This window comes from Daucus carota, chromosome 5 (assembly GCF_001625215.2).
Source record: "Daucus carota subsp. sativus chromosome 5, DH1 v3.0, whole genome shotgun sequence".
NCBI classification, from domain to species: Eukaryota; Viridiplantae; Streptophyta; class Magnoliopsida; order Apiales; family Apiaceae; genus Daucus; species Daucus carota.
The window spans coordinates 41,529,208-41,543,505 of record NC_030385.2 but is presented as its reverse complement, the minus strand read 5'-3'; the positions used below and the strand labels follow the sequence as shown (position 1 = coordinate 41,543,505).

At 33.0% G+C, this 14,298-nt stretch overlaps 2 protein-coding genes and 1 long non-coding RNA gene across 3 annotated transcripts; all 3 read right to left on the bottom strand.

The window, feature by feature from the left end:
- Positions 1 to 1,448: 1,448 nt before the first annotated feature.
- On the bottom strand, positions 1,449 to 2,587 carry LOC108220080 (uncharacterized). Its single transcript, XR_001806662.2, has 5 exons — positions 2,426 to 2,587; positions 2,107 to 2,218; positions 1,947 to 2,020; positions 1,737 to 1,830; positions 1,449 to 1,639 (listed from the first exon to the last, which is right to left on the bottom strand). It is a non-coding gene; the product is annotated as an uncharacterized LOC108220080 (long non-coding RNA).
- Positions 2,588 to 6,597: 4,010 nt separating this feature from the next.
- Positions 6,598 to 8,791, bottom strand: LOC135152660 (uncharacterized). The gene is made up of 5 exons (XM_064093192.1): positions 8,711 to 8,791; positions 8,348 to 8,467; positions 8,076 to 8,137; positions 7,756 to 7,918; positions 6,598 to 7,644 (listed from the first exon to the last, which is right to left on the bottom strand). Exons 4-5 carry the CDS (start codon positions 7,855 to 7,857, stop codon positions 6,745 to 6,747), a joined length of 1,002 nt encoding a protein of 333 aa, XP_063949262.1. The 5' UTR covers positions 7,858 to 7,918; positions 8,076 to 8,137; positions 8,348 to 8,467; positions 8,711 to 8,791; the 3' UTR covers positions 6,598 to 6,744.
- A 683-nt stretch (positions 8,792 to 9,474) lies between these two features.
- On the bottom strand, positions 9,475 to 12,936 carry LOC108221020 (lysine-specific demethylase JMJ26-like). The gene is made up of 7 exons (XM_064094054.1): positions 12,679 to 12,936; positions 12,358 to 12,479; positions 11,798 to 11,897; positions 11,560 to 11,689; positions 11,240 to 11,303; positions 10,470 to 11,154; positions 9,475 to 9,810 (listed from the first exon to the last, which is right to left on the bottom strand). The coding sequence occupies exons 1-7, from the start codon at positions 12,823 to 12,825 to the stop codon at positions 9,475 to 9,477; spliced, it is 1,584 nt and encodes a 527-aa protein (XP_063950124.1). The 5' UTR covers positions 12,826 to 12,936.
- Positions 12,937 to 14,298: the final 1,362 nt, after the last annotated feature.

Genomic DNA, 14,298 nt, shown 5'->3' with positions numbered 1-14,298 from the left:
AACTCAAAGAATAAACAGGGTCTGATTATGTTTGGTAATTTTGAGAACAGTTCGAAAACGAATCTGAGAAAACATTATGAACGAAAGTTGTAGACAATTAAAAGAGCTTTCCGAAACATCAAGAATCATCGAATTCCGATAAGAATTGAATTTACTACGAATTTTACAAGACAACTGATTTGTGAGGATAAAACCCAGCGAATTTTCGTAATAAAAACGAAGGGAAAGTTGGATGGCTCTCAAAAGTGTATACAAAAGAATGGGGGAACACAATCAATATATAGAGTCTTGAAACCCTAATTCTGGACCTATCCTTATCTGAATACAAGTCTGATTCATATTCTAAGTCCACTATCCTAATTCAGTTTTAAATCCTATTTATAATCCAATTTTAATCCTTTTTTATTAATACTAATCTATTAATATTATTCTAAAAATACGGGATATTACATTCTACCCTCCTTAAAAGAATTTGGTCCCCAAATTCTCAAAATCTACTCACCAATACCCATTTAAAAACAAGATACATAACTGAAAATTCTCCCTTTTTTTTATTATTAGCAAAACTATGTATATTACATATATACCCCCTTAAAAAGGATTCCGTCCCCGGAATCTAACGAAACTAAAACTCGTACCTAAATCGAATAAGTGCGGACATCTCACATGAATTGAATCTTACGTTTTCAAGTAGACTCTCATCCCGGATGATCTTTCCATAAAACTTTGATAAAACGAAACAAGCAAATAAAATAAATTTGAATAGATACCCATCCTAACGCGTGTCTACCCACTCTCACAGGTCAATTGCCTAAAGGCCAGTCTACAGAATCAAATTTATAATCCTATTTTAATCCTTTTTTATTAATACTAATCTATTAATATTATTCTAAAAATACGGGATATTACAATATGTGTATATGTGAGTGATGATTTCTTTGACCACTAATCAAATTTCTCCTAATTGGCAATTACTTATACACATAACACATTCTTAATGATCTTGTATTTTTCCTTCATTCTTCCTCCAATCTTTAGTTGATTGATTCTGTTTTTTTTTTTTTAGGTTTTTCATCTACGTTCAATTTGAATGTGTGGTGTTAAAATGTATGACTATAGTGAGCAAAAATAAACTAGTAATTTGTGCTTACATAATTTTTTTTTTGTAATTTTTTCTTTTCTACTTTGATTTCTATATCTTGATATTCCGAACTTTACTTTAGATGTCTTCATCGGTTTGCTAATATGAAGAAGTTACATAAATGCATATAATTTACATAAATTATCAAAAAATACATCAGATATGTTATATATTATTTATCTAAATATGTTGAGTATGTAATATAATCTCTTAAGTTATACCTTCTTGTAAACCTTATTTATTTGAGGAAAAATTCAACTCAAATAAAATTTATTGAAATGGTATTGTTTTGTAAAATAATAATTTTAAAAATCAATAAACTACATTGAGTACTGTTGTTTGAGTACCAACATCCCCCAACTCGATCACGTGCCTTGCATGTGCTTTCTTCCTGGACCCCTTATTTTTTGAGCTTCCGCTGGGCTTTGGGTTGATGTTGGGCCAAACAGGTCCCAAAATTCTAACATCATACCACGCTGCAACAATCACATAATATTCCTACAGACAGGCAATAAACATTGAGTTAGAAATTTAGGTCCTTATAAAGTGCAAGTATTGCATAGGAGCGAAATTACTTATAAATAGAGTTTCAAACCTCCATGAAGAGCTGATACTCAGGTAGGAAAGAATATCTTGAGCTTGTTAATCCAGATCTTTAATCTCCATTCTCGATAAAAAGATCTTATTACCTATTATATTACAAATGAGAACCTATCACATCAGAACGACTGATTTAATATTATATTAAAAATCGAAAAAAACTGACCATATGAAGAATATAAGCAGTAGTAATAAAAGTTCATACCCATACTTGCACCGTGGCACCGGAACATCAACCATAATCCCATCAGGATCATACTGATCTCACATCTGCAAAAACTGCAAATAAAATATGGATAATCAATTAAAACAAATCACAAATGTTTCCTTTTAAACAAATTTCTAAAACTCTTTGATCTACTCACACGACGAAATGACGTTCCGGAAGAGGCTCCATTTGCGGCCTTGTACCCGAATAGGCACAATAATGCTGTTGAAATGATTTGATGTACCATAAACAATCCTGTAGAAATCATACTAAAAGAATAACAAACCAAACCCTAATTAGAAGTTTCATATAAATATGATTCAAAATGTCTAATAACAAAAGTGATTGAAATTCCTTTTCTTCCCAAAACACTAATAAATCACATATGCATAAGATCTATCAAATTACACAATTAAAGTGTATATATACATTATATAAGCCACAAATTGAAATCAGATATAAATAAATGGAAAAACCTCATCAAAAAGACATGATCGTCGTTGTCATCGGTGTCTTCATCGCAAGAAGAGTCTTGATCATCCATTGTTTATCCTGTTTAAGATGATTTAGATAGTTTACTTTGAAGATGAAGAATAGTGGAGGATTATGGAGACGGCCGCCGACTTATGTACATATGGTTATGTTATATAGAACATACCAAGTAATCTAGGCTAGGGTTTTTTTGGGCTTGGAAATGAAGAACATGAGGCCCACCGGATATATTAATTCTAGTCCATAAGTAAAATATGGTCCAAAATAAAAAGAACCTCAAATTAATTATTTCACCAAATATTGCTTAAAAGCGTATGTCTAATAATCACAAGGGCTAGGCTATCAAAAAAAATATTTATTATCTAAACTATGTTTGAGACAAATTAAGGTTTTCAAAAATTAAAAAATTTACATGCGAAGATATATACTTACATTCATTACTCACATAAATTTTTCAACAAGGACTAAAAAATAAAATTATTATATTAACAATAAGAGTTAATATTTATTATTTAGAATCCTAATTTGTTACGTTTTTATAGCAGTTGTCAGTGATTTTGTTGCAAAAATAATTTGATATTATACACACATATATGTATTTTAATTAAATCTTGAAAAATAAAGAGGTATTTCAAATTTTATTAAATTTCAAATGTCGAAATTTCAATTTTCATCAACAACTTATCAAATTTTGTTATAGATATAATATTAAAAAAAAAATACAAATGTGTAAGTTTTAAGTTTCACCTACAATATATTAAAATTTAACTTTCACAATATCAATTTTGTAGATATAAATAAATATGAAATTATGATGATTACACTATAAACTATTTCAAATTTATTGAAAAAATTAATCAAATTTATCATTTATAATTAACCGCGGTTTAATTTGTATAAATAGGAGTGTAAATTAATGTGTCTGGTCGGAATTTTGGCTCAATAAAATTTTGGAGTTGAATATCTTGATAATAATCAAAGTGGAATTTGAGCCATATATTAAGCTAATTTTATCAGGTCAACCTCCAGTTTTGGACCATCATCTCGGGAGGCCTGCTAGGCTAATCGAGCTTTTTAGATAATCAAATGTGTTCAAAATTATATAATATCTTGACAAATAGAGCACTCTATCCAGGCAGCATGGTGACCACCTTCTTGATCAAGAATCACTGGGATGTCATTATTAGTATTGCACAGAGAAAATGCAGTGTGAAAAGTACTCCAGGCTGGAGTCTGCAGGAAGAGCAGTAATTAATATTATTGTTTCTGTGATGTTGAGTGGAGGAGGACGAGTCTTTGTTGAGCGTTGCTTTGTTCTTGAAAAAACATCCAAAGAGTATATAGGTCATATACATATAACCATGGCAAGTCTCACAAATACATTAATCAGCTCATTGATGAAAAAAGTAAAACTGTTGAATAAAGAAACTTTTATTGGCAACTTTAAGCCTACACAGCTCTTGCAATCGCAACTGCAGATGTCTGGGTAGCATGGACAAGATTGCCAATTGTAGATTTTCTTTAATTTAAACTAACACTCGAAAGAAGGTCAAGAGGCTAATGGCAATAGATTTGTGTAAGCAGCTTAAAGTTAGGCAATTTTAGTAGGACAAATATATTAAATATATCTTTAGTTCATATATAAATTGTCAATATTTAATATAAATCACATATACATGTCTTTCTTCCATAACATATATAAACCAATTTTGTGTCACAAAACAAGTTGACTTATAGAATAGCTATATGCAGCCACTTTGAAAACAATGATACGAAATCATACAAACAGTGTGATATATGTATTTTATGACAATGGATGCCCATTATAATTTAGACACCAAACCTTACATGTGAATTCCAGTTAATATAAAGAGGCAAGTGATTCATCTGCAAAACAAGAGTTTGATTGCATGAATACAGCTACATAATCAGTGATCCAAATCAGGTTAAGCATTTATGATGCAAATCATCCTTAACACGGCGTTTCTTCATCAGCTACTAATAAGAGAATCTCCCTAGCTACCAAGTATTCCTGTAGAAACCTGAAACCCCTACTCCAAATTCCCTGACGGTCCCAAAACTCTAACATCATACCACGCTGCAGCAATCACATAATATTCCTACAGATAGGCAACAAACATTGAGTTACAAATTAGGTGCTTATAAAGTGCAAATATTGCATAGAGTCGAAATTATTTATACAAACAGCTACAAACCTCCATGAAGAGCTGATAGTCAGGTAGGAAAGAATATCCTAAACTTGTTAATCCATATCTTTAATATTCATTCTTGATAAAAAGATCTTGTTTCCTGTTATATTACAGATCGATGAGAACCTATCACATTCTTCGATAGTGAGTTTATCAAAATTTAAAAACCGACCATATGAATAATATAAGCAGCAATAATAAAAGTTCATACACAAACTATTAGAATCGTCCCGCATCTCACACTTGCAAAACCTGCAAATAAAATAGGGATAATCAATTAAAACAAATCACAAACGTTTCTTCTAGAAAAATGTCTAAAACTCTTTGATCTACTCACACGACGAAATGACGTTCCGGAAGAGGCTCCATTTGCGGCCTTGTACCCGAATAGACACAATAATGCTGTTGAAATGATTTGATGTACCATAAACAATCCCCGAGAAATCATGCTAAAAGAATAACAAACCAAACCCTAATTAGAAGTTTCATATAAATATGATTCAAAATGTCTAATAACAAAAGTGATTGAAATTCCTCTTCTTCCCAAAAACTAATAAATCACATATGCATATATAAAGAGAACTCTCAAATTACACAATTATAGTATATACATCAGATATAAATAATAGAAAAAACCTCAAAAAGACGTGATCGCCGTCGTCATCGGTGTCTTCGTAGTTAGAAGAGTCTTTGATCGTCCATTGTTTATCTTATTTAAGATGATTTTGATCGTTTACTTTGAAAGATTGAAGAGATAATTATACAAACGCCCGCCGACTTATCTGTAGTTGATCAGGTTATATAAAATACACCAAGTATCCTAGGGCTTTTTGGGCTTGGAGAAGAATAACTTATATATAAGGCCCACTAGATGTATTGAACTTAATCTGGAAAGTAAAATATTGTCAATAACAAAAAGGACCTCAAATTGATTATTAACTATTTCACCAAATATATATTAGCTTAAATAACCGTCTAAGGTAAGGGCCAGGTTATAAATTATATAAATTAAGTTCGAGATAAATTTCATTTTTTAGAAATTGAAAAAAATTATATACTAAGATATACATTTACTTTTATTACTCGCATAAATTACTCAACAGATTATTATATATAACTTATTTTACGGATAAATAGACATGATTAACTTTTATCTGAACAATATTTTGTTATTATTGGAATGTGGTTATAAGAGCTCACTAACATGAAGAAAATTCCAAATCAATTATTACATAAATAATCATTACAAAGATATCGAGAATTGGTATTGCTTACTGTCATCAATATTTTAATAGGTGAACTGAAAATTAATTCCGGAGTACATGAGCCTATACTAAAATACTTGTGTATAAGTTAAGGTGTGGGTTAAATTTAATATTTTCGATTATGTTTTTTCTTTTTAGAAAATAACAAAACAAATTTTTTGATTTTTTTTAAAAAACTTTCATTTATAATCATATTTATTGCCTTCAACCGTTAAATATAATATATATATGTGTGTGTGGGGATTAAAATTGATCTTGAAATATAAATTAAAAATATGTTATATAAATTAACCTTGACATAAAATTGAGTGAATTAATTTTAAACATTGTAAAAAACTGAGTGCCGCGTAGTAGAGTCGTTTATACTTGTGTACCATTAAAACAACGGAGTGATTTTGTAGTACCATCTAAAAAAAACTGAGTGCCAACTAGAATCATTTATAGTATTTGTGTATAAGTTTAGTTTTGTGTTACATTTATTAAAAAAAGTTTTCAGATTACATTTTCATTCTTTTAATATAAATCAAATTAGTTAAATTTTATAGAAAACTTTCACTTATAATCTTATTTGTTACATACATAACTATAATTTGTGGGTTATAGCTAATCTTGAAACATAAGTTAGAAAACATATGACATAAATTTAATCTTGACATATGAATAACTAGCTATACAACATAAAAATTGAGATAAATTAATTTAAAACATTTATTTTGGAAGCTGTTATTCAAGATACAGGAAGCTTTGTTTGAGGATGGCAGCCCTTTCACAGTCCCGCCATTTTAGAAGAAAAAGTTACAAGTATACATTATGCTTGTTGCACGGTACTCAATAGTCTAGTGCTTGGACCTGTTGTTTCCAATTTTGCTCCATGATAACCAACTTATCCATAGTATTCTCCACGTTTCTCTCATATGCCGCTGCCATAGCCTCAAGATTTAGTACTTTGTAATGTTGGGCATGGGCATCTTTGTGTAACCTCTTTGCTTCATCTGAGAATTTGACAAGTTTGGCGCCTATGGCTTCATTAGTGGCCTGGAGTCTGACTATCTCAGCTGAGTTGTGATCTATCTTCTCCTCCAGCTTCCATGCCTCATCGTTACACAATTTGCTCCGGTCCCCAACATCATTCTCAGCAGCTGTCCTAAGATTCGTGACTTCCTCGTTGAGTTGTTCATTTTTCATTTGAAGCCTAGATATACTGAGCATGGTGGTATCTTTCTCTTTTTCTAATTTCATCATATTTTCTTCGATCTGGCGATATTTTCCCAACATGCTCTTCAGTTCCTCTCGCTCTTTAGACCTTGCCAGAGGCATAACCATGCCCCGGTTCACTTCCTTGTGAAGCTCGTATGCTCTACTCGTTAAGTCTGGCAGATCCCTGCGAAGAGCTAAGAATCCCTGCTGCAAATGTGAGGGGATCCTCCTAGAGGCAAGCAAAAAGTGCAAGACTCTATTGAAGTCTTGCAAATTTGAATCATCGGCAAGGTCAAGCAGGCGTCCTGACATGTGTTTCTTCAAACTCTTCTCATACTCCTGGATGATCTCTTCATCCAGATGTATTTGGGGAGGAAGTACCATTAACACATCCACATTTTCTTTCTGGATTTGTGCCTCCAACTCATTGAAGAACTCAACCATCGCGGCAGGGATTGACCTGGGAACTTGACGTGGAGAATTATCCGAGGTAACAGATTTCATGCGTTGGGTTAAGATGTCAGAAACCTCCTGCATTAAAAAGTAAAGAAACATGATCTAGGAGAAGCGCGGAGCAAGTAAAACTACAATTTATTGCCATAACAAAAAGTGAATGCTAAAAAAAAAATTGACCTAGATTACCTGAGATATATTAGCCTCTTCTTGGAAGTCACCTTGTACTAAAGTTGGGTTGGGTTCTTGGTAATAGCTTTCGATCTCCAAATTTGCTAGGTCTGAACCCATGTATCCACCCTGTACTGAAGAATCAGAACTGACATCCAAGCTATCAGTCACTGTCTCCGTTCTGTGAGTCAAATATAACAGTTTAGATGAGATGTAACTGGCGAAGTAGTTTTATAAGAGCACATTTTTAGATCAAAGGAGAAAGTCAAGATATTTTATGATTAAATTGTATAATGTGTAGTATTTCATAAAAAAATCAATATACAAGCTTATCTTACTTGGTAACCTCTTCCAAGTCGTTCGATACTTGTCTTATTGCATGAATAATTAATTTTTTTACCTGCATGAAGCAAAAAGAAATTCAAATCCAACGTCATGAAAGACAAATTTAGAATAAAAACAGTTATAAATGAATATAAGTACTAAAAGAAATTAAATCGGATGCCATGAAAGTAAAATTTAAAATAAAAACAATGGTAAGTGAATATGATTTGAGCAGATAAATTTTGACAATATCATATGTAGTAAAAAAGAAAAATTAATAACCTACCCCTAATTTGTCCTCCTTGGCCACGTGCTCTCGGGGAAGGACACGAATTTCCTCGGTAAAACGGAGGCACTCATGTATGCTTTCAGGTGACACAAAACCGGTCGAAACCTGTATACATGACTAATGAAATATGCAGAAATATTAATTAGTAAGCAGTATCCATATCATGATAAAATATATTGTTATGAACAAAAATAAATATTTAAATAATTTTTAATCAAGGAGGACACCATGAAATGTCAGAAATTCTTATCATGATAAAATAAATTGCTATGAACAACAGAAGATATTTTAATTTTAACAAGAAATCAAAAACATTACGGTGATTGACTTGTAAATTAAGAGCTTTTGTTGAAATCTCACCTTCAAGTTTCTAACTTGAAAAGGACAGCCGGCAGGAATGAAAATTGCATCTCCTAGATTTTGAACCACCCTCCATGGTTCAATTCCTAGAAATAGAAAAAATTATTATTCCAGGCAATTTCATATCAAATAATAAGAAAATGTTTATGTAAATTCTATATATGAAAACTTGCCATATTCCTCTTTAAGTCTTCTTTGATGCTCGGCGTTGAGGTAAAATACCCCATCATATATGGGATCAACAACCTGGCAAAATAAAATCATTATATCCATCTATTCTGATCGACAAGAAATTATCATCAAGTAGTAGTTATAAGGGTACCTGCTTTAACGGCAAGCAATATGTATGTCTGAACTCTTTAAAATGCCTTCTCAGATATTCTTTCAATTTGAAAGCATCTTCTCTGCGGTAAATGTCCCAGAGGGCACCGCTCTTTGGGTTTTGCAGCTCTTCTGGATCATTGGATTCCAGCTGCGGCTCCGGTCCATTTCCCATGTCACCCTCTGCATATATTTCTCTCTCGTCCTGAACACGGTGCTTCTCCTTCAGCTGTTCCATCTTAGCAAGCTCAGAAGGAGTGAATGTCATCTCTTTGACATGAGTTAGCACGTATACCTTCGACAGAAGACATAATAAGGGTAAGAGTTATTCAATTTGAATAATGTGGTTTACGTACTCTACTTTACACAGAAAACTTCTAGCTCAATTATATTTAATTTAATAGGTAATCACTGAACAGAACTAATTGTAATTATGAAGGAGATCATACTGCGTCAGAGTCATGATAGCTGAGGTTGGAGACGGAATCACCACGTCCGAGTTGCTGGGAAAAGCCATAAGCGGTATATAGTTTGGGACCTGTGTCTGGCTTCAGATGGCCCTCCGGTAACTTGACAGCAAGGTTCAAGTAGCCGCTCTGTGGATGTGTGTACTCCTTGAACGGCAAAGCGCTTAAGAACTCCACGTTATGACGTGGGAGACGATCCTCAAACGAACCAGATTCAGGCCAATCATTTAACTTTAGCATTTGGGGCCAGCCAGCCAAGTCAAGTCTACCCTCTGTATAGCCTTTAAAGAACAAACTTAGGCTATATTCCTCCTGCAAGACAGATAACATTTAATATTAATTAACTTAGTTAAATGATTAGTAACTGGATTTCATAATTATTAGAGCTACACATTTAATTGCTAGTTTCTGTTAAACAAGTACTCATATATACCCTTTATTTGCTAGTACTATATATGCACTTGGAAAACGGTGGATTCAGTTATACACTATAAAGCATGAGAACACGTGCGGGTATGGCAGTACGTGGTACATGGATATGAGAATTCAGTAAATTTCAAATGGGGATTCGGGTACGAGGGGATTCAACAAATATTAATATATTAAAAGTATATATTAAGTATATATATATATATATTTCAAGAGTTATATTTATATTAATACCGAATAATTAAATAAATAAGTTCAATATTCATAACAGTTTACAATATAATTATTTAAGACCACAATTATCACATGACAAGGTAGTATAAGTGTAGAGTATTCAACTAAATCACACAATTAATTATTAAAAAGAATCTTCAGCAATCCCCGAGCACCCAAAAATCGTCAAGAATCAAGTAGCAGTGCGGCAGGTGGGTGAAGACTCCTTGTTTTCTAGGTTATTCATAATACACTATAAATGTAAATGTTTTTTTGTGAAACAAGACAGAAAAAACTGTATATACTATAAAAGCAAGAAACAAACTTACCTTGCACCAGTTCAAACAATTCAAGACAGTCACACCGGTACGGGACTTATCATGCATTGCTCGAGACATCACCATCGGTTCCCAGCTTAGACCATATGTTCTGTCAAGTCCCCCAGTCACAATCACCGGTTCGCCTTTTGACCAGTGCGCCTGAAAATGCTTGTGATCTCCGGCTTGAATGTCTATAGCTTTCCGTATTTTCTCTGTGGCCGTGTCATCACCAGCTGCCAAATTACAACAGGAGCACCCGTGTGTGGGATCTGGCATGCCATCCAGATTATACTGTTGGCATAATTCTTCAGCTTTCAATATCACGTTTGAAAGCCAACCGTCTCGCAAGACCTGGTTCAGCCTCAGAATACCTTTTCCACACCCACCCAAACTCTCCGGTGGACAAGAGATGCTGCCATCCTTGTTAGGCCTCCATTCAGGTAATTTTGCCTTCCCGCGGGAACCACCGTCCTTTGTTGCAGTCGATGTGCCCACAGTTCTATTGCTTCGAGCTGGTTTACATGTTTCACCATGTAAGTACCCCACCCCCGGGTTCTTATATTGATTCATGCTTCCCGGATGACCTGCTTGCAAAGAGCCAGCACGCAAGTCCCGGCAACAGGAGATGCATAGATCATACGGACATTTTGTGCAGCTCCGGTGGTAGTCAGCAATCGAAGTTTCGCACCAGTTGCTGCATAGAACATTGCTTTACTAATTAAGCACAACTGCAGAAGGCATGCAGTTAACAGCAGGGAGGAGAATATTCAAAATCTTACCAATTTAGACGCTCATTAACATAGCAGTCTGCTTGCTGCACTTTGACCTCAGAAAATGGCAACCCTGGGGAAAATAATACAATACAAGTTAAAATGACTAGAAATGGAAAACCTGCCCTAATCAAACTGGAGCAACCATTTAATTAATACATTCTATCTTAATATATGGTAAACTGAAATTAATAGATTTAACTACAGGAAACGAGAGTAATGAAAAAGAATCGAGCAAAAGAAACGCAGTCAACAGATACTTATATATATTAAGTAATATAACCATATATCAGTTTACGTCGTAAATAGCCCAGTTTGTTGTAGTGTACCTCGAATTTGTGCCTCCATCTCTTTTTCCAAACTTTGCTCTTCGTTAATTTGTTTCACATATGGAAGAAGCCGTCGCAGGAGATACTTTGCGTAATTCTTTTTGTCTCCTTCGCTCATCCTTGTTTCGTTCTGGAAAAAACATCGAAAATAGTATATAGGTTATATAGCCATGATAAGCCTCATGAATACCTTGATGAATTCATTGATGATTGAAGTTAAAATGTCAAAGAAACAAACCTTTTCGGGCAATTCCAAGCGCAAACAACTCTTGCAATTGCAAATGTCTCGGCAGAAAGGACATTCCATAAGAAAATCCTCCTCATTCATCTGGGGATAGCTGTTTATAAACGAAGAAGCAAAAACCAGATATTAAATGCAAGCAACCCATCAATGTGGAAAGACCACAAAAAATATTACTTTCCACTTCAACACTCAAATTTTGTTTTGTTTAGTGTTTACACAGTACCAATGTACAATGGTTGAATATACGTTCTTAAATCTTAAATTCTAACAAATATTAATTTGTTGAGCCAACTTCAAAAACTTCCTATACTCATAACCGGATACAAACTCATATAGATATTGTAATTGAGATAAAACATATTAATAGGTAAGTGGTTGGATAAAAAATTCCATATAATTGATATACATATAATTTTAATAATTGAAATATATAATTTATATGTCATTGCTATTATATAAAATTACTACCTTTTCTCATAAATTAATTAATCATCAAACGCTAGATCACTTTAATTATTTTTCTATCAATAAAAAAGAAAAACAGATAAACATACTTTTTTGAAATACACGAAGTGCAATATCGTTTCCTCTCACATCTGTTGCAGGTCACAACATACCCATCATTTCTTTTGCACTGATGGCAGTACTTCTGTTCACCGCCACTCCTATTTTTCTCCTGTACACGAGATATTAAATAAATAATCAATTCAATTGTGTATTTTCTTTAGATCTATCATCAATTAATTAAGTCAAAGTTGAATCACAAAATTCACAGAAATAATTTTGAATCATGTTAAAAAAAAGTCTTTTGGTTCATAGATATATCAGAATTGGGGGGTTTCGTTCGTGATTATAAGTTTGAAAAAAAAACTTACAATTTTACGACGTCTAGGCTTATAAGCATCTTTGCTGGTAGATGAATCAGATGAATCAGAACCATCAAGTTGATATAGTTGTTTTCTTTTTCTAGACCTCTCTATTCTACTCCTCGAAGCAACTAACTCTTGTGTTTTTCTCTCCATTCTGCACCTCGACGCAACTAGCTTACTTTGTTTTGATGTTTGATATATTCGATCCTTCCTTCCTTCTTTTTCTTCTTCTCCCTTTTCTTCTTCTTCTTTCTTGGTTTTTTGGTTTTGTTCAACTTGTGAATAAAATGATGATCAAAGGTGAGTTTTTGTAGTCAAGACATGATGTCCTTTAACATAAAAAGTCGTGCCCATTTGTAATGTATAAATCTGCAACAACAAGCGTTATTGAATACAATTGTCTGTGGGCCCTATGATGAAAATTAAACTTTATGATGACATTTCTCACGTCCTACATTCACCTTACTATTGTGAAAAATAAATAATAAGATTATAGCCGTTATATTTATCAGTAGACAGTAGGCCCATAAATTGACCGTCTATAATAAATTTATATTCACAATTGCTAGTGTGAACGCCACTTTTTGGGTAGGTGGCATATTTTTATGTACTCCCATCTCATTAATGATAATGACCCTATATAAAGAAAAATCTTCACCAATAAATATGTTCCACTTAATTAAAAATTAGTTGTTAGCTTGTGTTATATATGGGCACACACTAGAAAAACTCTTTATGTTATATTTGCAACAACAAACGTTAATGATACAATTTTTACTGTTATATTTGTGGGGTCCTACGTACAATGAACGCACTATGATTAAAAGTAAACTTTATGATGACATTTCTCACGCCCTACACATTCACCTTACTATTATGAAAAATAAATAATAAGATGATGATGTGATAGTAGAATGGAAGATTTTAATGGGTGTGATTGCTATATACTCAATTAACTCATGTGTTTGTTTCTCCATTATCCAGGCAAGGCCCGCTAGATTTTATATTATATTGACAACAAACACGTGTTTGTACAATTTTTATGATTACACCTGTCTCTAGGTAGTTTTATGGGCATTACGGTAAAAAAATAAACCAGATACTATTCACAATTATAGCTGTCAATAGGCCCCTATACTAACCACAATATGACTAAGGTATCGCTCATGATTACAGCCGTTATATTTGTCACTAGGCCCCTACATTGATGGTCTCTATAATAAATTTATATTCAAAATTGCTAGTGTGAAAGCCACTTTTTAGGTGGGTGGCATATATATTTATGTACACTCATCTCATTAATAATAATGACTCGCATGAAGAAAAATCTTCACCGATAAATATGTTCCACTTAATTAAAAATTAGTTGTTAACGTGTGCACTGTATTATGAGCACACACTAGAAAAATTCCTTTATATTATATTTGCAACAACAAACGTTAGTGAATACAACTGTTATATCTGTGGGGCCCTACAATGACCGCACTATGATGAAAAATAAATTGTATGATTCTCACGCCCTACATTCACCTTACTACTGTGAAAAATAAATAATAAGATGATGATGTGATAGTAGAATGAAAGATTTTAATGGGTGTGGTTGCTATATATACATGAACAGTGTGG